The 21175-nt window shown below is 37.3% G+C and overlaps 1 protein-coding gene across 1 annotated transcript in view; it reads left to right on the plus strand.

Annotated features, from left to right (window-relative positions):
• The window catches only part of SPAG17 (sperm associated antigen 17), a 91376-nt gene that overhangs the window by 63227 nt on the left and 6974 nt on the right, over nt 1–21175 (plus strand). The window contains exons 25-43 of the mRNA XM_085069744.1: nt 229–364; nt 2139–2491; nt 5291–5420; nt 6770–6975; nt 7266–7410; nt 8514–8668; nt 9086–9262; nt 10057–10178; nt 10353–10483; nt 12065–12192; nt 12581–12760; nt 14360–14473; nt 15890–15935; nt 16934–17024; nt 17471–17524; nt 18841–18943; nt 19605–19701; nt 20543–20644; nt 20774–20925. Coding sequence (XP_084925870.1) covers nt 229–364; nt 2139–2491; nt 5291–5420; nt 6770–6975; nt 7266–7410; nt 8514–8668; nt 9086–9262; nt 10057–10178; nt 10353–10483; nt 12065–12192; nt 12581–12760; nt 14360–14473; nt 15890–15935; nt 16934–17024; nt 17471–17524; nt 18841–18943; nt 19605–19701; nt 20543–20644; nt 20774–20925 — 2622 coding nt within the window. The remainder of the gene's footprint in view (nt 1–228; nt 365–2138; nt 2492–5290; nt 5421–6769; nt 6976–7265; nt 7411–8513; nt 8669–9085; nt 9263–10056; nt 10179–10352; nt 10484–12064; nt 12193–12580; nt 12761–14359; nt 14474–15889; nt 15936–16933; nt 17025–17470; nt 17525–18840; nt 18944–19604; nt 19702–20542; nt 20645–20773; nt 20926–21175) is intronic.

Consider the following 21175-nt stretch of genomic DNA (forward strand, 5'->3'; position numbering starts at 1 on the left):
AGTTAGGAGGGCTTGCTCTTCAAGGTGAATGAAAGAAAATAGCATAATTAAAGAAAATAACCTAATGTTTCCACTTTAGAATCCATAAAATCTGAAAATGTTAAATATGAGTGGTAGACAACACTTTTTTAAAAAGCAAATGTATTGTTGAAACTGGAATCTGTGGTCTAATTTTCTCCTTTTTATTTTAAAATGTGGATTAAATCTAATTCATGTTTCATTCTGTAGACGGAAATGGAAGAACCCCAAACACAAGAGATGTCAGATACTCCTGCTTTTCCAAGTCTGAATGTTTCCTGTCCCAATGGACTTGCATTAACTTTCCTTGGTGAAAGGCTTGCAGGTTTTTCTGAGCCACTGCAAAGTAAGGAATTTAAGAGAAATTAAGACTACAGAAGAAAATTATTTCTTTGTTGATGGGTTTAGTTGTAAATGATTTTTTTAACAGGTCAGAATGCTATGTTTGTCATAGTGTACATTTAATAGTATTTAAAACATGAATAATGTGGTTTTATCCAAACACAAGTTATATATAATATCACAAGCTGTTGAACATAAAAGTTTGATGGCAAGGAAGCAGCAGTCCTAAAAAGCCCTTGGGAGCCATGTTGGATAATCATTTGAATGTGCATGTAGATTGGAATACTAAAGAAAAATTAGCAAAATCAATAAATAAATGCATATATATTGAGGAATTTTGAGTAACAGGAAGATAGTTATGTCACCTGTATCTGCAGCTCCTTTGGAAGCATATGTGCTTAAATCCACAAGACCAAATGGGACTATTTTGAAAGATTCAGGGAAGAGTGGCAAGAATGATTAAAGCATAAGAAGATGTATCTTATGGTGAGCTTATTTTGCCACATAACTCAATTACCAAAGTAAAAGTCAAATTAATAACGGGTGTGAGACTGGAAGGAAACAGAATTTTGGTGATAGTTTCTGAACACAGTGTAAAAAAGTATTATAATTTTCCAGGACATTAAGCTGAAAACTAGGACTTTATACTAGATTTAAGTTATACTCATTTTGGTAAGAATGTTACACTCATCAACAGTAAGAATAATTTACAAAACTAACCAAGGCTGTGATGGAGTCTTTGCCACTAGATATTTTACAATCAGATTTTTTGTTGCTTTTCTAAAAGATGCAATCAGTTTCAACAGACATTATTTCACAGAAGTTCTTTGATTTATGCCATCTAGTACCTACGTAGAAAATACTCATAATAAGCTTTTCTGCTCTTATCATTGAATTTCCTTTAGAAGACTGATGGGGTATATAGATACTTAAGCTTCTGTGCTTTACATACCCTTCTGCAATAATTCTTTTTTCCAGTGTTTTTGAAAATCAGCATGAGGTTCATCTTGTCATGTTGTAAACTGTAGTAAATCTTGGGGTTTTTTAGTCATGCCATTAGGTTTTAGAGGCGACAAATGTGAATTTTGTTGTCATCTAGTTAGTTTTAAAAACAATCATTTACAGATGTCATTTAATACCTATGTACAACAAATCTGTAAAGCCCAGTAAATGTGCCCTGATTAATCTGGTACGAAGTAAAGAATATGCAGTTTCAAACATACATGGTTTGGCAAGAAGTGTAAGTTGAAATGCTGGATAGTTGAGGTGAACAGAGCAATCACAGACATGGAGTCTCTCAGTACAAGTACCATAATTATATCCATTAGCATACTCAAAACACTGCCATCATTTAATCTAAAAAAATTTACTTGCTCATGCAGACAAAATATATAACTTGGGTTTCTATACAAATTCAAACTTGGTGAAACGAAGTTGGGCTTTTTTTCACCTTTATGGGTAGTTAGGGAATTCTTCTCACCTGATGTTAGTCTTTCAAAAGTTCAGCATCCATAATAAATCCATTTTCAAATTTCCTTTGTTTTCATTTGGAAAGACAGCCACCTTCACAAGAGGATGCAGAGTTTCTGAGTAGGTGACTGTTTTGAATTTTTCTCTGAAATCAGAGTCTGTTCCTTACTCTGTGGATTTCAGATTCAGCCACAGAGGGTTAGTCTTACCTAAAGTTGCATATCTTTTGTCAACAGCATGATGCTGGGTGTGTAGCACTGTTTGAATGTGTGCTGGGCAGTATTAAGTAATTCAAAGTTCATTTTCAGATTTGGAAGGTGAAGTCACTACCACTGAAGTGGAGAAAGAGGTGGTAGAGGAAAGTGAGGCCAAAGCAGATGGAGAGGAGGAAGAGGTTATGAAAAATGGAGAGGAGGAAGAGGTTATGAAAAGTGAAGAGGAGGAACAGCAGGTTACAGAAGGTGAAGTAAAGCCTGAAGACACCAAAGTAGAACAGGCCAAGCAGCCCACTGTGGAAATTCTGGTTAGACAGAGTTATCCCCAAAAGGTAAAGAACTGTCATCTTTATGCACCTCCAGCGAGGCAAACAGAACAAGAGGTGTCAAGAGTCATCACTAGACAAGGAACTGTCATAAAGTACCTCATGGATGGATCTACCCAGGTATATTTAGTAGAATTCATTGCAAGCAGTACAATTTAGTACAATTCAATTAGACAATTGCCCTTAAATTTGTTTTTGTCTGCTGAGATACAGAAGAGTCCAGTGTGTGGATGAAGGAGCTAAGTAATACTGAATTATGCAGCCGTGTCAAGACTAAAATGTTCTTGCCTTTGTTCAGAGTTAGAACTTAGGGAGATTTAAGTATGACAATTTCAGGCATGTGAGGATTTTAGGCAACTTTGTGATTATGAAATAGCTGAATATTATTTGGATTAGTTCAGTTTTGGGTATTTTTGGCAATATGAAAGCATCCTTTTTTTTATTTTTTTATTTTAAACAGTCATCCAGGGGATCCAGAAAAGACATGAGCTGTTCTTCAGTCCTGCAGACACCTTTATGTATCCTAAATTTTCAGGGAAAAAAAGTCTTTATATTCCTACATATCTGGTTTTTTTTACACATATCTTTGTTGCCTAGAATTCTGGTAGAGTTTAGATGCTATAGGCTATCTTTGCAAATACTGTAATCAATCTACAAGCAACTTCTTTTTTTAAACTCTAAGGTTTTCCTTGTAGCTAGCAAACAGATGAAAAGATGAGTCATCTAATTTGACTCAGAAACTGTCAAAATAATTCCTCATTTCCTGAATTTCTTTCTCCTGTCTAAGTAGACCACAATGCCTAGGTTTACATTTATTCATTGCATTAGATGTTAAACCATTTAGCCAGAATTTCTGAGAGACAGATCCATTTCAGAAATATGCAGGGAAACTAGCTGCTGTATGTCTGTACATTCTCAACATGCTGTTTCCTGATAGAAAAATGTAGACCTTATATGCCTAGCATGACTTTATAGCAGACATTGTGTAAGCAAATTATGAGTGTGTCCTTCTTAATATTACCTTAATGTCTATGAATCATCACAAAAAAGCATTGCACATTATAAGCACTCAAAAAAGAGGAAATATTTAATTCCTTACACTAACAATTTCAAGAATTGTTTCTTTATGTTGTCCATTTCTTTTCTACTTTGTACTGTGTTTATAAATTCAGGAATGATTAGAGTAATTCTAGACTTTATCTGACACACAGAAAACATACACACCAATAAGCTGAGTGTAATGCATCACAGAAACCAGCTATAATTAGATAAATAACCAAAACTTCCTTTTAAATATCATCATGGCTAAAAAATTAACAGCAGTCCTAGGCATGTGAAATACCTCTGTACGGATCAATACATCAGCACAGATGCATTATCACTGCTACAAATAAAAAATCATTAACCTATGACCATTTAGTCAAAAAATAATCTGTACTGTTTATTTTTATAATGCCTTTTTATTATTAGAGTCCCTATTTATTACATCCATAAACCGCAGCAAATAGCACTCCTTCTAGCAATGACTAATGGGATGAAATTTAACAAAACCCACTTGGATCCTACACGTGGGACAGAGTACTGCCAGGCACAAGTATAAACTGGGAGAGGAGTGTCTGGAGAGCCCTGCAGGGAGGGCCCTGAGGGTGCTGGTGGGCAGCAGCTCAGTGAGAGTCAGCAGGGTGTGCCCGGGCAGCCCAGAGGGCAAAAACTGTCCTGGGGTGCATCAAACACAGCAGCAGAGCCCATCAGAAGGGGGGATCATCCTGCTGTGCTCAGAGTTGGTGTGACCTCACTGAAGTGCTGGCAGCAGTTCTGAGCCTCACAGTTTAAAGGCTTGAAGGTCCTTGAATGTGAGGAGGACAGCAAAGCTGGTGGCAGGGCTGGCAGGTGTGACAGACAGGAGAGGCTGAGGACTCTGTGCTTCTCTGCTTTGGAGAGACAGAAGCTGAGGGTCAACCTCCTTCCTCTCTGCAGCTCCCTGACAAGAGAAGTACCGAGGCAGGTGCTGATCCCTTCTTCCTGGTGTCAGGAAAATTAATCCACCATGCCAGAGGTTTATGTCCAAAAAGGAGACAGAGGAGTCCTATAACTTTATTCAAATAAAGGGAGAGAGACCACTGCAGCACCTGCCCACGAGGTTTCCTCTCTCGGGATTTCGGAGGACGCAGCCCCTTTTATCCTAAAGTCCTGGCGACAAGTTGCATTCTTATTTTCCCCATTGGCTGAGGTACTAGGAAGGTACAGCTTTCCTGAACTGCCTACCACATATCCCACCCCGAACCTGTCACTTTACCCCAAAGTTCAGGTGCAGAGCTACTTGTCTGTTTCAGGAGTCAGACTGGCTGGGCTCTGTAACAAATTTGCTACTTGCAGTTGGGAGAGACATTCAGACCCATTTCAAAGATGTTAACACCCATAGCTTCACTCATAGATGTTTGCTAAGAAATTAGCACAGATCTTCCCCATCACTGGGATCCATTGACAGGATGCATAGGAATGGCTCAAAGGAGCACAAAGGTATATTTGAACCACACATACGAAAGCATTTCTTTATCGAGTGGGTGGCCACATACTGGAACAGGTTTGCTAGAGAGGTGGTTGATGTCCAAGGCTGTCAGTGCCTAAGAGACATTTGGACAACGCCCTTGACAAGATGTTTTATCTTGGTCAGCCCTGAAGTGGTCAGGCGGTTGAACCAGGTGATCATTGTAGATCCCTTCCTGAAATAGTCTGTTCTATTCATTCTCTTTAAGATAGCTTCTTTATTTCTTGTATTCATTCTGAGAGTTTTTACTTTTTTTCCTCTCCATCACCCACAGTATTCTAGTGACTATCGCATTTGTGACACATTCTTTGAAGACTTTCTAGTGGTGTTTGAATTGATTTTAACCTCTAGTATGTCCTTGATTTCTGTAGATCCTGTTTGCTGATGGCACAGTGAGTAGGAGTCCTGATTCTGGTCCTGTCCTACCACCACCTGCAATTCCAGAGAACATACAACCCATACCAGAAGCAGAGCTTCAACCTGAGAACAGCACTAAGAAAGGTAACTTTTTTTGTGTTTTGGACAGATATAAAGTTAGTAGGGCTGATGATACTTAATAAAGAGCATATTTCTTTAGTCTGAAAATTCTGCCAGTGTGAAAATGCAATTTTGTCTGTACTCAGCTGCTGCACACTGCTGTCACCTTTAGACGAAATCACTTCTCTCCTACTCCAAATTTCCTTTTCCTATAACATGGTAGGACTCTAATAGGTAAAAAGTTGTGTAAGAACTTCATTAGTATCAGAGTGATTGAATACAAAGTCTTTTAAAAGAAATTCTGGTAACTACAATAGTGTCCTCTCACAGAGGACACATTTTTCTTTCTCATTGTGTGTATTCCAAGACTCCTACTATTGCTCATTATCAATTGGTTGTATGGACTTGTGGTTGGTAATATAGCCATTCTTACTGTATTTTGTTTCACTGAGAAAGAACCAAACAAATGTTTACTTCACACCAAGATCACTGTCAGTATTACTTAGTACAAAGAATAATTATGATCTGTCATATTAACTTACAATTTATTTGTAATACATGAATAAAAATTGCTGCTGAAGACAATCAAGTCCAATCCTTTTTCTTAAGATGTTCCTTAAGATAACTGGAAAAAGGTTTGAGAATGACTCTGACAAACCATTTTCTAATATGAATTCTCAGTATCTGTGACCAGTGTATGCCCTTTATTCCTTGCCCTTTATTTATGATCACTTTCTCACCTTCCCCACCTTTCCTCTTCTCTACTTATTCTTGACAAATTTGTAGTGAAGATTTTAATATCTTTTTGGTTTCAGGCTGGTTTTTTGTTTATTTGGGGTTTTTTGGGCTTGGTTTTGTTGGTTTTTTTTGGTTGGTTGGTTGTTTGTTTGGGGGGTTTTGTGGGGTTTTTTGTTGTTGTTTTTTATTTGTTTGGGGTTTTTTTTGTTTTGGTTTGGTTTTTGCTAGGTATTTGCTGTAAGTCTTTTAGTCTGCTCTCTGGACTATGCTCTTGTCTTTTGCATACACTTAGTCTAAGTTATTTTTCCTGAATATGGGATATGAGTTCTCTATAACATTCTTAATAAGACATCTCCAACTTCCTTTCATTATGAGATCTTCGCCCATTTCTTCTGATGCACCGTAGGATTGATGGCATTAGCATGCTATTTACTATTTCTGTAAGGAAGCACATTAGATAAGGTTAGTTCAGGAGTATACCTTTGAGTAGCAGGAGTTGTAACTTTCTTCTAGCCTGTTAAATAGTTCTTCTTGCAATTCTGTCAAAATCTATTTTCACAAACTCTGCACTTTGCTGGTTTTGTCTTTTGCCTTAGAGAACGTTAAGCCTGATACAGAAGTTTTTGTTTCTGCAGGAAAACGCAGTGACAAGAACACTGCATTACCCAAGGATGAGGAGTCTGAAAATACTGTTCAGGATGTGGACAATTCTAAGCAACCCAAGGCAGGAACCTGGATAACAACAACTCCACTAGGCATTCAAGTGGGCACTGAGGGTGCAACAAGAATGGATCTGAAGCCACTCTTAATGTATCAGGCCACAGACCCATCGGATGGAACGGTATTACTACTTTTGTGTTACTGTAGCACTGAATATAAGCTAAGAGAGGGGGCTGCCAACACATAAGTGGTAGGATTTGTTCTTTGAAAACATCCTACAGGTTGTGTTATAGCGCTGTTAGAAATGCAAAAGCTTTAGCTTTTGGAGAAAATGTGATTCCTCTGTCTCTGAAGCAGATGAAGATGTGGCAATCAAGCTTCTTCAGGGCTTCAGTCCTGATGCCTTATACTGTTGCTGCTGTCACGAGTACCACAGTGCCAATATAAACGAGTGTTCTTTCATTCTTTCAGATTATGACTGTACGAGAAGATGAAGTGATAATTGTTGAGAAGGCAGATGGTAGCAGAGTAGTAGAGCATGCTGATGGTACCAGGATCACAACTCTTTATGAAAAATGTAAAGATCATTTTGCACCAGAAGGTAGTGTGGAAACAGGTAATATCAAATGAGGAGCACTTAGTTTCCTTGCACTTGGTATATCTTGTGAAGGAGAAAATTGTCAAAATAAATACTAGTAACCTAGATAACAGATCCACTAGTGTAGTCTAGGCTTAGTTTGTCTGCTTTCTTTCAGCAGTATATTCTGTGCAAAGATTATATTGTTGCAAGTAATTAAATTTACTTCTTTCATACCTATATGGTCCTTCTTCACCAGAAGATTTCAGTGCTGGAGTTCTGCCATGTTCATTGCCCTAATAATAACAAGCAAGCTGATTTGAGCTTATATACCTCCTAACTGAAGACATATGTAAGGACCAGAGCATCCTTTTATTCCTCAGTGAAGCCATGGACTTACCAACCTTGGAGATACTGAATATCTGAATATGGCTGTGGAATATGTCATGCCTAGAAAAGTAGAATTATATTTGCCTGAAATAAGTGGGGCTAAAGGTGTTTCTTCTGGCTGGTGTTGTATTCTGTACACCTGCTTCATTTGCTACACAAGTCTGTCCTCCTTAATTAAAATGAAGGGGACATTTACTGTGTGAGTGTCTGGATTGTTCAAACACAGTGTAGGAAAAGGCCATTATTGAGTTAGCAGGAAATGTTCAGGAACATCTCCCTGTGGGATTTTAAAAGCCAAAAAAATCTTGAACTGATCTGACTCCTCAATGGAAAGGCAATGACTAGGTTAACATATCTGTTTGGTATGTTTTCCAAGATTTGTGCTGCTGAATAGGAATTTCTTCACATTTTAGAATTTGTGTTACAGGCGCAAAGAACTTCAATGATCCAGCTTGTATGTTACAAATATCCTTGATACATTAGAGTGTACTTTCCTGACCAGCTACAGATGGTAACAGATATTTTTTGCTGTTGGGTTTTCCTATATTGAATTCACAGCCCAGAACTTCAATGGTTGTGTATTGTTTTACATAACATAAAAATATGTGATAAAAGATGCTATGAAGTTTATGAAGGTCTTGCACTGAGGAGATAAAGATCCAACTCTACAAGAGGAAAAACAAATTGAATCCTAAGACATTTCCATGATTCATGTGCTCCTGTCTCACTCATTGTTCTATATTAATTCTTAGATGAACCCTCAGAAGCTACCACAAAGAAGGTCAAAGGTATGCGAGTAGAGAATCCTGAGTTTGCTACTGTGATAACAAATTGTGAGGATGGTACCTGTCGTACCGTGTTTGGAGATGGGACATCTGTTCTAGCAAAGCCACAGGGAACATATCAGGTGGGAATTATTTTTAATTTGTGACAGTGAAATTCTATCTGTTGTGTTGCAAATTCCATGCCATTAGTAGCTCTTATCTTAACTATTTTAATTCCCTTCTCTACAGTCTTCTCAAATCATATGATTCCATCCCTTTCATACTCTGCCAATGATTAGGTATTTACTCACAACTATACAGCATACTTAAATCACAGTCTTAAATTTCCTGAAGTTAAATATTACAGACACTAAGATCAGCCTACTTCTTGGACCTCATCAACCTTCTTTCTCTCCTTTGATTCTGCTAAAGTAGATGATTCAGTATTAAACGTCTGAAAGCTGTCCTCTTGATTTGTACCTGTTCTTCATTTTCATGGTACCTTCACATTAAAGTTTTCACCTTTGATGATTGAATTTCTTCCCTTTTTGCTGTTATAGGTTTTACCCAGCAAGGGAGGCTTTCTTTTCATTGATGAAGATTGCTCAGCAATTTATTCTCATGAAGTTTATGATTCCATCAGCAAGGAAGATAAGAAACAAGCAGGGAGATACATTATGAAACACACTTCCAGCGCTATTTGTGAGACCATGGATCCTGAAGGAAATATTTTCAAGGTAAAATACATGGAAGAAAACAAGTTTCTGCATTCTAAGAAATTTTACCTTGTACGCTTCTCTCAAAGTCAAGTTGTAACCTTGTAATATTTAAAGTAGCCAGAAACAGGTCTCTGATATCTCCTTGACTTAGTGATGGATATCTTTTATTTTATATTTACCCCTTTTTTGAGAGACTGAAACAAGACACATGGTGTACAGTTTAGCTCACCTGTAAAGTTCCCTTAATTAGCATGACGTGTACTGTAGCAAAAAAATCAGCCCTTCAGGTGAGGATTAAAAACTGGGTGTGTCAGATTTGGTTTATAGACTGTCCTTTGAATCACTCTAACTTAAACTGCATCTTGAAAAAGGCATTACTATTTCTTTTTAGGTCATTGTTAGTTATCTTGTTTGAATATATTAATGTCACATTAGTTAATAAGCACTATTTTCAAGAAGGAAAATACTGTAGAAATTCACTCAGTAGGTATCATCAATGTCTTGAGTATAGAATTACCTGGATTGACCAGTAAGTGAGTATTTTTGTGTAAGAGTCCTTGGGCATTTATGAAATATTAGCATGTGATACTAGTATTTATGATACAGCATGTCTTTCTAGAAATGTGTTGGTTTTTTCACTGTCTGTTCAGTTTTCTTCCTTATTTCTTTTTCCTGTGAGTTTCAGTTTGCTGAACATGAAATATATTTTTTCTGTCTCTTTCACTGGGATAGGTCATATTAAAGTTCACCAGCAAGTTAATGTCTTAAAAGTATCTTGTAACTCAAGTAATTTCACATAATTTCTACTACAGGTCCTGGCTGATGGCAGCACAGATGTGTGTGTTCCCAGCATTAGCTCTGACAGTGAGGAGGACAGAAGTGCAGCAGCAGTTGAAGTTAACAAACCTATCACTTACAATGAGCATGCCCCCAGGTAAACTGCATTGCATTCACAGGTTAACACTTTGTTCCCTTCACTACGCAGTGTTTGTGCAGGGTTTATAGATCTGTGCTCCCTTTGTTCAGTACTCTGTATTTGTGTATTTGATGCCATCATTTGGCGTTCTGCTGCCTTGATACAGTCCAAAGTGTGTGTTTGGCTGTGCAGGTTTTTCATCATCTCTGCGGATGGTTCCGGAACGGAGCTCCTGCGGAGCAAGGATGTAAAAAAGTATGTGGCTGAGGCCCGTCGTGATCCTGCCACTGCAGTCCTGCAGGATCCTGTGCAAGAACAGCCAGGTAAGAAACTTCTCTCTTCTGACAGACTACTAATAGAATTGCAAAGTTTCAAAACTCTTATTTGGGCAGGAAGTGTTTTTACCCTTGTAAACAAGGGTCCACACTTCTACGATTGAAAGAAAGGAGTTTGGGGGGAAACTCTGGGAAGCAGAGCATTAATTAAAGGAAACTGTTAAGGGGTAAGTGAACAAATGGCATATCTTTATCCAACTTTCAGTCACAAAAATAAAAGTGCTTACCAAATGGATATATTCTCTCTGTTTATCATAAAAAAATTTGACCAAATCACAGTGTCCATTAATGATATAGCAATGAAGACAATGATGCCCTGATGTTGACCCTTAGCCTGACTGTTGGAAAGGATACATATTAAGAAGCTGAAAAAACATGACTGGAATAGCCAGTTGTACACAGTACCAGCCACTTTGTAGTAGCAATGCAAGAAGTTATGTCCTGGAATGGTTGGTTGACATTATAAAGTTAGTTGGAGATGCTGTGTTTCTATAAAATGCACTGTGGCATAACCAGTAGATGCTAACAAAAAAAAAATCTTTAAAAGACAGGAAGGTGTTGGTCCCCATGGATATGAGGGGATGATAAGAGAGGTTTGTTTCAAGCCATAAAGTACTAAGACATATTTCTCATAGATTTATGTCATAAGCATAAGACATGAAGCAGCTTTCCAACTTCATACTCTTTATCAGGTGTTGCACATGTTTAAATATACTTGTATTCACAGAAATTACTGATTCACCAAATGAAACCAAATTAAATAATTTTGCCATAGGAAAAAGAAGAAAATAAGGGACATGGAGGGAGCCAGAAAGATGCAGAAGGTGAAAATATCAGAGAGATGGAGAGTGTACATACCCAGTGAAAAGCCACAATCAGAAAAACTTACTTACAACCAGCAGTCATTTGTAATAGAAGCACATCTGATTTTCCAGACTTCCTGCTCCACCTTTCACAGTACAGGCTTTATTTGCCTTGACAGGAAAACTTCACAGTTTTGTATCATTGTGACAAAGTACCTCACTGGTGATATCAATTTTGAAGATCACCTATGGGGTAGATAATTGTAGATGAAGTAATTTTTGGATTGGCTGGAAAGAACATTTTTAAGAACATTAAAATTTATCCAGACAATACAAATAAAGCATCTCTAATGGAATCCATCCAGTGATCAGATTATGAAGTATAAAACACAGTGAAGAATTATGCATGTTCTGAATATGTTTACTACTTCTGAGATTAGTATTCATAGTAAACATGGGTCAATGCTCTGCTCTTCATTGTTTGGGATAGTCCCCACACTATACAACTGAGCTGTTAACCAAAAGCAAAGCAATTAGCATCAGCAGTTTATTGTTAAAAATAGTCTGAGTAATCTGAACTTGTCCGACTATTCTATAATCAACTCAGTGATCTGATATTACCTGTAGCCATGGATACATGCAGTTTTATCTGTTAGTAATAAGATGTTTCATAGTTAGGTACGTGGTTTCTTCTGTAGGTCTGAGACACTTGTCCATAATTTTTTTAATTTTAACTGATTCTTGAAAAAACTTGTCTTTGAACCAGGTGTTTTAAGTATTACTGTCCTCCACCCTATGGCTGAAGCATCCCCCTGGATCATGAAGAAAGAACCAGAGAGTATCATTCCTCCATATCTTCAGGAAGAGACTAAGAAAGAATCTTTTTCTCCTGAGGTATAATTGTTTCAAAATTGTCTTTTCATGTTAAAGTAATAGATGTTTGTCTCTGTGGGGAAATGAAGCTCTAAACAATGTGAATGTTAAGTTCAGTTTATTAAGCAGACAAAGCAAGGGCTAGGCTCTGTCAGGGAATGTATGGTCCCCTTGGGCTTCTTTTACTCTCAGTGAGGGGATATAGCAATTTTTAGGGGAGTTTATCTTGCCAGGTGAAGATGTTTTAGGACAGATAAATTGTTCCCAGGAATCTGCTGGCTTTATTGTTCTAGGTCTATGGTTCTATAAGGAGAGCATATGCTTTTCATCTGAGACACGTTGCAAATAGCTGCATTTTCTGGTAATATAAATAGCCTCTTGCTGTTTTTGTTTGCTCCTCTCTGTTCAGGGGGAGATCACAGGTCCCCCAGTCAGAAAGTGTGTTTGGAAGGGTCTCTGCATTGGATCAGCACAAGTGCCCTTGCCAGTCCCTGTGCGAAAATGTCCCAAAAAACTGCAAATCCGCCAGCTATTCCAGTATAAACCACTCAGTGATGAGCTAAGAGAAAAGCTGCAGCTTTCCCTCAAGGTACTTCAACCACATTTATTCATTCTTCCAGTAAGCAATAGAGAACAGACTAACAGACAAATTGAGTATGATAAATGTGTAGTATATACCTGAGAAAAAGAAATCTACTATGTTTGAAGAACAATTTCATACATAGACAAGTATTATAAGTGTTTTTCTGAAAAGGTCAGTTGTTTCACTTACCTCTTATGAAACCTAGTTTTCTGAGAAAATACATGGGATCCAGTCCAGTATACAACACAGATAGTATTCTAACATATAGTTTCCTTGCTGTCAATATTTGTATCTGTTATTTCACTTTTATTTTGCCTAGGGCTTTTTTTTTTCCTTCAAAAATACTTAAGAATTTAAATCTGTAAAGCTGAACAAGAATTTCTAGCTCACCATAATTCAACAGTTAACTTGGTCACTGCGACACACTCTAGTCTTGGTTATGTATTTGTTTTCATAAATCAGTACAGAATATTTCCAGGTTCCAGTCTGAGTTCTGTCACTCTATCCATGTCTAGGGAATAGCTGTGTAGCCTCTGACAAGTTTAGAGGCCATCCCTCATTAGTGACTGCTTCCTAGCAAGGTGCAAGCTAGACCTCCTGTGCCAATAGTCTGAGATGGAGCCCAAAGGTTCTGCTGATCTTGTGAGCAGCTTTGCCCTTCTCAGTGTTGGTGTAAAACATTCATTTATTTAATTCACATTGTGAACATCCTCTTAGAAGAGATTTTAGAGTCAAAACCTCATTGTTACTTAAGAATTAGAAAATAACAAAATGTATATGTTTTAGAATTTATTAACTGAACATATTTTGATAATGGCATTGCAGACTGAATTTGAAAGTTAACAGCATGTGAAATTTGTGAAAGTAGTACCATATTGTAGCCAGTTAGATTTTTTTTTTTCAATTTATTTTATTCCCCTCCCACATTACATGCTTGCAACAGAAAAACACTGACAGCTGTCCAGCCTAGACATGTGTGGGACATGCAAGTCTATTAGAATGAAATGTTACCATTTTCATGGTCTATAAATATACAAAAATTATTCTTTGATTTGCATACTGATATTTCAAAGGCAACACTATAAGAAAATTTCCACACCAAAATGGCAAAGGCCTCCATTTACTAGATCTGTTGATTTTTAGAGAAAGATTAATGCTGTTTGTTGCATTGGGAAGGAAGAACTGCCATTATAAGCATGGACAATACATTTGTAATAATTACATTAATGTGCAATGGAATTACCATACACTTTGTCAGAACAAAATCAAGATCTAAAGATAATAGTATTTTTTCCTTTCTCCATCTCCTGTGAGATTACAGTGCTATAAAGAAATGAAAAAGAACTAGCACTGGAAACAGATTGCTTCTGCAAACCTTGTCTGTTAGTAAAGTTCTGTACTGCGTGTAGCTTTGTAGCAGAGTGATGTGCTTAGAAATCTTTCTTCCCATACAAATGATCTTCTAAAGCATAAAGAAATGCCAGCAGAGGGTTTTTTTTTTCTGTAGCAGTTAGTAAGATTATGGCAATGTAAATACTGATTTAAAGTCTGCCTCTGCAAACAAAATGTCTTCATCTTTCTTGTTCATTTTCATTGTTCCACCAGGAATATATAGACCACATCTTAAAGCAAGAAAATGAGCTGGAAGACATGGATGTCAAAGAACCAAGAACAGAAAAGGAAAAGGAGAAAGCTGCAAGTCTCCTTGAACTGGTTAAAGTGAGCAACGTAAAATTTTTAACTATTGTTTTCAACAAAACTCTTGTATTGCATTGGAAGTGTGAGCCTTAAAACATGGCATTATCTATTAATAAAACAGCAAAGGTCAGAGTAGCACAGGGCCAGTTCTGAAGTAGATTAATGGCAAAGCAGAGCCACACTCAGCATTCAGCCTTTCTGAATTCAGCTGGGCACTGCTGCCATTGGGGAAGCAATGCTCAAGGCAGTTCAAGAGTTTGGCTCTACTGAATGATACGTTCCCAAACACACAGACCAAAATTACTTTTCAGTAATTTACCTGTTTTTGAATATCCCCCAGCATCAGGATGAAAATGTTCCCAGTCTGTTGTCATTGCTCTGGGAGACCTATTTCAACCACAGCCACCTCCATAGTAAGAATATAGACCCTGCTTTTGGGATATTACAAAAACAATCTGGAGGAATATTGTTATTACTGCTGAACAGCTTTTTTTTTTTTTAAATATAATTTGTGGATATGCATGGATAATTAGAGCATGAATAGAAAAAGGAGAGGAATAGGTAATGGGAAAGCTGAGTAAATAGGAGAAGAGGGTCACAGCTTTTCTGGAAAGGGGAACAGAGGAATGATCTGTCAGTAAATTCATCTGCCTCTATCCTCTAGGCAGACATTTGTTTACTTTGATGAGACTCAGGTGCTGAATCTCACATGCTGCTCAGTTCCAGTTGTCTAGTGACTAATTATTGTTGACTGTCCTGGCTACCTTCAGCACATTTCCAGTTACAGATTTCACACATTGGACAGTTCTTTTCTGAGCAGCAGTCTCACTGTGCACCTGCTGTAACCCAGGAATTGGTGTCACATTCCTTCCCAGTCTCCAATGTTCCCTAGCTCTATTACAACCCTAGCCTGGTCACAGGAACTCTGGTGTCCAATTAACTGCTTCAGAGGCAGCATGAGAATAAAGGAAACACTTTGGAGTCTCTAATCCTTCATTTACTTTACTGTAAACCAGCCACACAAGAGCTCCTTGGTAACAAAGCCTGCAAATTCCTGAACACATTTCCAATTTGACTTGGTGTTCTGACTGTGAGTTTTAGATGTGGTTCAAATTCTTTGCACAAGGATTTGAGTTTGATTATGAATTAGCTTAATTGATTTAATAAAGAGCAACCATATAAAATACAAAGCCATCTGTGAAGTTGGTCAACAAGAAGGATGCAAATTCCTGTTTAGTCCAATGTTTTAAGGACATTGTACTTAATTTCCTTTTTTCCCAGCTCATGTTTTCGAACATACTGAAATACCCCTATTCGTGTAGTCCCATTGTCAGGTAACAAGATAACACTTGTTTAGCATAGAAATCCTTTGAACAAGATGCTGCTGTTGTGAATTTTATATCTTACATGGTCACAGTTATTCTTTCTTCATTGCAGTCTTTTCCTGACTGGGAGAAGTCAATTGAGAATCTCAGTGACAGAGGTAATAAAAATTGAATACCTGTATTTTTAAATTTTAAGATATCATAATAAGTTTTAAAGTATTGTAATATTGTTTTTAAAGAAGGAATAGAAAGGTGAATTCACCTATGTGCTATGTAAATGCTTCTGTGTGATTCTCACTGGTGATTAGAACTTAGCATCAATGAGCCACTACCTCTGAAAAATAATTCCTGGGTTTAAGCATGTGTATTTGACATTTTGATTCACATGTCCACATGTAATGAGTTTTCCTAAATATAAGAAATATGACCATACTTGGCTACTTTTATACAAGTAACAACTTTTCAGACAAGTTTTTCAAAGCAACTAGGTAAATCCTGATTATTTATAACACTTTTTTTACATTTTACATTTATTACAACTGATCTCAAACCATCACATTTTGGTTACATTAACCTGCCTAAGGGAGAAGATGGACCAATGTGTTAGCTTTCCCTCGTGAATTTCTGTTAAAGTTTTCACAAAATACTCGTTAACATTGATTAATGTTTTCAATATGTACAAATAAAAATTAAGACGTCTGTTTCTTTTAAAAACACATAAGCCTTTTCCATAGAAAAATCCATTACATTCTATCCCATAATGATGCTCATCTTTAAAGTGTTATTTTTCTGCCCTTTCTACCTTCTCAAGAGTATTTCTACTTGTTAAAAAAACATACTGTGCAAAGCAAACAGAAATTGCTGCAACAAATGCTTGCTGAACAGTTTCCTTTCAAATGGAGGTGCAATTTTCATGTAACATTGCAAATGAAGAAGATAGTGGAAAAGAAAAGGTCTTTAAAATAGGTAAAAATAGAAAAAGCAGAAAATACAATCATATTTTATGGTGAAAAAGCTGAACAAAACAAAGACTCTGTTAGGTTTACATAAAGTGGCAGAAAGATGCATGAAAAATATATCCTTTGATGTTTTTTCTTCTAACACCTAGCAGTGCCTAGCATAGCATGCTCATTCAATAACACTCTGTGCCTTGCAGCCCATGTGAGTGAGCTGTATGAGCAGGCAGTGGCTCCTCCTGCCCAGAGTCCTGAAGAGAAGACAAGAGCAGACCAACAGCAGGGGTTAAGGTAGGACAGAGCAGTGAGAACTGATGCAAATGTAAATAACACAAAGGGTGAAACCAAGCACACAGGGAAGGCAGTTTTTGCTGACTGGCATTAAGGACTGGGACCTAGATCTCTAAATACATATGGCAATGTTTTACTAGCCTGTCCTGTGGTTATTTTGTCACTCTATGCCTCTCTTTCCTTATCTGAAAGATACTTCAGAGTTTGTTGGGGGAGGATTTTGGATGTTTCTTTGATTGAATGATCTAATAAACATGCACATATGAGCAAACAATTTTGTGCAAACCATACAAGTCCAAGTCAGGAGTCACCTGAGGTGTTTACATAACATACTCTCATAGAAAGCATTTTCTTTCCAGGGTTATCTTGTAAATATTTTTGTATTTATAGAACACTACTAGGTTTCTCATTTACACCACTCTCTTTTCTTCTTCCTGATAATTCAGTCCAGATGGAGTAACACTAACGTCCAAGTGGAAAAGCAAAATAGAGCAGAACAGGTAATAATATTAGTAGGATCAAGTTATTTTATGAACAAGCTTAATCTGCTTTTGTAAAGACTGTTATTGATTTCACCAGGTCTTGGGTGATGGTCCAATGGCTTGCCTGCAAATAATGGGGTATTTTCTGCAACAGAAATGCTGAATAAATGGTTTGAGTCTCTTTCTTTTTTTTTCCCCAAAACCTAGCAGCATTACTGTTAACTTACACTATGCAAAACAAGGCTGAAGTCAGAAGCCATATGTTTTGTCTTCTGGTTCTGCCACTAGTGTGAAAAATGTTGTATATTAATATTTTCAAATTCTGATGCTTTAGGTTAAGATTCAGGTATTCCACGAATAAAAGCTGATTTTTTCCAAATGGAACCCCAGACACATCTCACATGGTGGTGCTTCAAAGCTTCTCTGGGCAAAAGTGTCCCAGCTCTCTCAGCCTCTCCTCACATGAAAGTCTTCCAAACCCTTAATCATCTTTGTGGCCTTTTATGCACCAGACAGCCCCGAAATGGACACAGCACTCCACATGAGGCTTTCCATATTGCTTCCTAATTACTTTCTGACTTGCATGAAATAAAAAAGGCCTTCTAGAGTTTCAGAGTTATATTTTAATATATTGTTTCATCTGATTTGCATACTATTTTAAAAATTACTTTAAATATATATATCTGAGCAGCCAGCACCCAAGAAGATCATGTCAAATTCTGGTTCAAATTCAGTGTTAAAACATTCAGTATGATTAAGAGTGATGATTTCACAGCTGATATTAGACCTTGCAAGTCAGGGAAACTCCAGTAGTGTATAACTGGGCTAAATCAAGCTGAAAACAACTGATCTTTACTCTAGTCAACCTTACCTTCAGAAGTTTGAGCAGCTTCCTCTGTATCCACAGAGCCATCAAGTCTTTCTGTGATAAAATATGAAAGTTAGATTAATTTTGTGTTCAGAATTTTAACAATGCATCTGGAATACCAATTCTTACCTTTAAGTGTTTTTTGGAAAGTTGGGAAGACACTAGTGGCAGTCCCAGACATGTTCCATGAGATTTGGAGAAATGGAGCATGTTCTGAGGAGGAGCTCTTCATAGCAGGCAACTCACTGTCCATGTACATTCTGATCAGACCAGTCAATTCTTAATCCACCTCTAAGAAAATTGCCAATTACAAGAATATTACTCCATGTGATGAACCAGGGGAAAAAAATGCCACTTGCCTTTACCAATTCCACTTCTTAATGCATAATACTGAAAAACAGGATGAGCTCAATTATAATGCTTTTTTCTTTCTTTTCCTTACTAAAAATGTAAAAAACACACCTAGGAGAGAACTGGAGGAACAAAAGATGACCTTTATGGCGATAAAAAACAAAATATTTTCTCCGTATTTTGAATCTGAAATCTACACAGGATTTTTCCATGGACAGGTAATGCAGCTGAAAACTGGATGAGTTTTTGGCCAGGTAGTATCTCCCATACTCCCAAAGATACTTTTGCGTTTATAGCTCAGCCTTTATTTATCTCAACAAGCCATTACAAAGGACAGCTGTGGCAGAATTAATACTGGGAATTATATGCTCTTGTAAAGGGAACATATCTTGAAGATGTCAAGTGTTCACTGAGAACAAACTCTATAAAATTCCTTACATAAACTCTATAAAATTCCTTACATAAACTCTGGAGAGAGTCAGATTCAGAGCAAAGCTCAACCTCAGGGCTTTTTACATACCCCTCAAGCCCCTCTCCCTGCAGATTAGAAAGGGAGTAAGTAAAACTAACACTCCTAATTTAGAGGTGATGTTAGGGGCTTTCCTGTTGTAATCTCGCTTGGTAAATGCTGTGAGTGCATAAAGCCTACTCAGAAATGGAGGTTGTAATCTGATGTAACTATGTATATATTTTTTATAGTTACACTTTGGTTCAGCTTGTTTCCTTTGTACCCCTTTTTTTATTTTTTCCTTTCTTTTTTTTTTTTTGTTTTGTTGGGTTTTTTTTGTTTTGTTTTGCAGGGGGAGGAGGATGTCTGCTGGTTTTTTTTTCGGGGTGTTTAGTTGGGGAACCTAAGCCTTCTTTCTTGTTTTTCTCTAGTTTCCTGATTTGGAAGCAATATCTCAGGAACTTCCTGCACTTCAAAACAAAGAAAGTGCAACTTCTGCTCTAAAGGCGATAAGAGAACGCAGTGGAGGTAACTTTCTGTCTGGCATTGGTTTTGTATCTTCTTCAGGGGGAAGAAGCCCTTGCAGACATCACTGAATGTGGAAGAACCATCAGCTTTGGATGCCAAGCTGGAGAATTGGGCTATGAATGAGGAGTGGATAGATGAAAAATGCTCAAGCAAAACTTAAATGGAATAAATAATAGTTAGGGGTGGATGAGCAAGAACCAAGGAGGCTGAGTTAAAAAAAAACCTAGTATGACTCTAGGAAAAATATGGGAGATTTAATTCTGAAACTCAGTGGTAAGAGGGAACTGGTGCAAAAGCAGGCTAAGGATATAAAGAAGATACAAGAGGAAAGCAGTGACTCCTTGATGGGAAGCAGTGAAAAAGTGAATCATTATTTTAGGCTTGAGCTTTACAGAACTGAGAGGAATACTTCAGTTATGTTTGAAAAGCAGCCCTTACACATTACTGAAATCATACAGTGAGATTGAAAGTCATGCAGAGCAAAGATTCATATCAGGAAAACAGTCATCCATGGAGCTTTATCAGACCCCCACTAATTCCCATATTTCGATCACCATAAGACCTGTGTTGGATTGTCTTTTAATACTTTATGGCTTATAGTTCAGTTAGCCAGAGAACAAGAAATGACTAATCACACAATGAGCATTTTTAATCCCTGTGGCCCAGTAGAGCAAAATGTCACATGCAGAATTCTCACAGCCTCTCGTGGTTATGTAGACAGCTTTCCAAAATTGTCTAAATTAAAGTGCCAAAGCATGATATTTTGTTTCAGCTGTTTATGAAAATTATGATGATCATAAAAAACACTTAACTCAGTATTTCATTATTTTCCCTTTCACAGCTGAATTTCTTGATAACTCAAGTGATTCATCACTTTCATCTGGCATTCTGCTGCAGGCTCCTTCCAAAGAAAAAGAAGGCAGGTGTTCCAGGAGCACAAAAGGTACACCTGCCTTCCAGAATGTAGCTGGAGCAGCATGATATCTTTTTATAACTTTTGACACAACATTTGCAATACAAATTTAAATCCACCTGTTACTTTTTCATGCTTTTGGAAATCTTTTCTTTCCAGATGTAAACAAGGCTGAAAAATCAGAACCAGCACCCTTTCAACGTAAAGTTCCAAGTCTGATGGTGGATGTTACAGGACAGGCAAGAAAAGAGAAAGTAATACTACCATCATCCCTTCAGTGGAAAAAACCAAACACCATACCAAATCAAAAGGTAAATATAACATCTTTCATGTCAATATTAACATCCTCTGAGTCATCTCTTTTCCATAAAATCTTCACCCTGGAGGAATACTGGAAGGTATTTTTAATCTGTTTACTGAAACATGGCTGTTGCAATTCATGTATGTTTACTGGCAATTCTAAAAACACCTTTCCTCTCAACTGCTAGGACAAACTAATTCTGCATCAGGCAGATGATGAAAACTCTGTTTCCAAAAGAGCAGAACTTCCTGTTTTCCCTG

Source organism: Lichenostomus cassidix, chromosome 1 (genome assembly GCF_008360975.1).
Source record: "Lichenostomus cassidix isolate B80296 chromosome 1, HeHo_3.0, whole genome shotgun sequence".
Lineage (NCBI taxonomy): Eukaryota > Metazoa > Chordata > Aves > Passeriformes > Meliphagidae > Lichenostomus > Lichenostomus cassidix.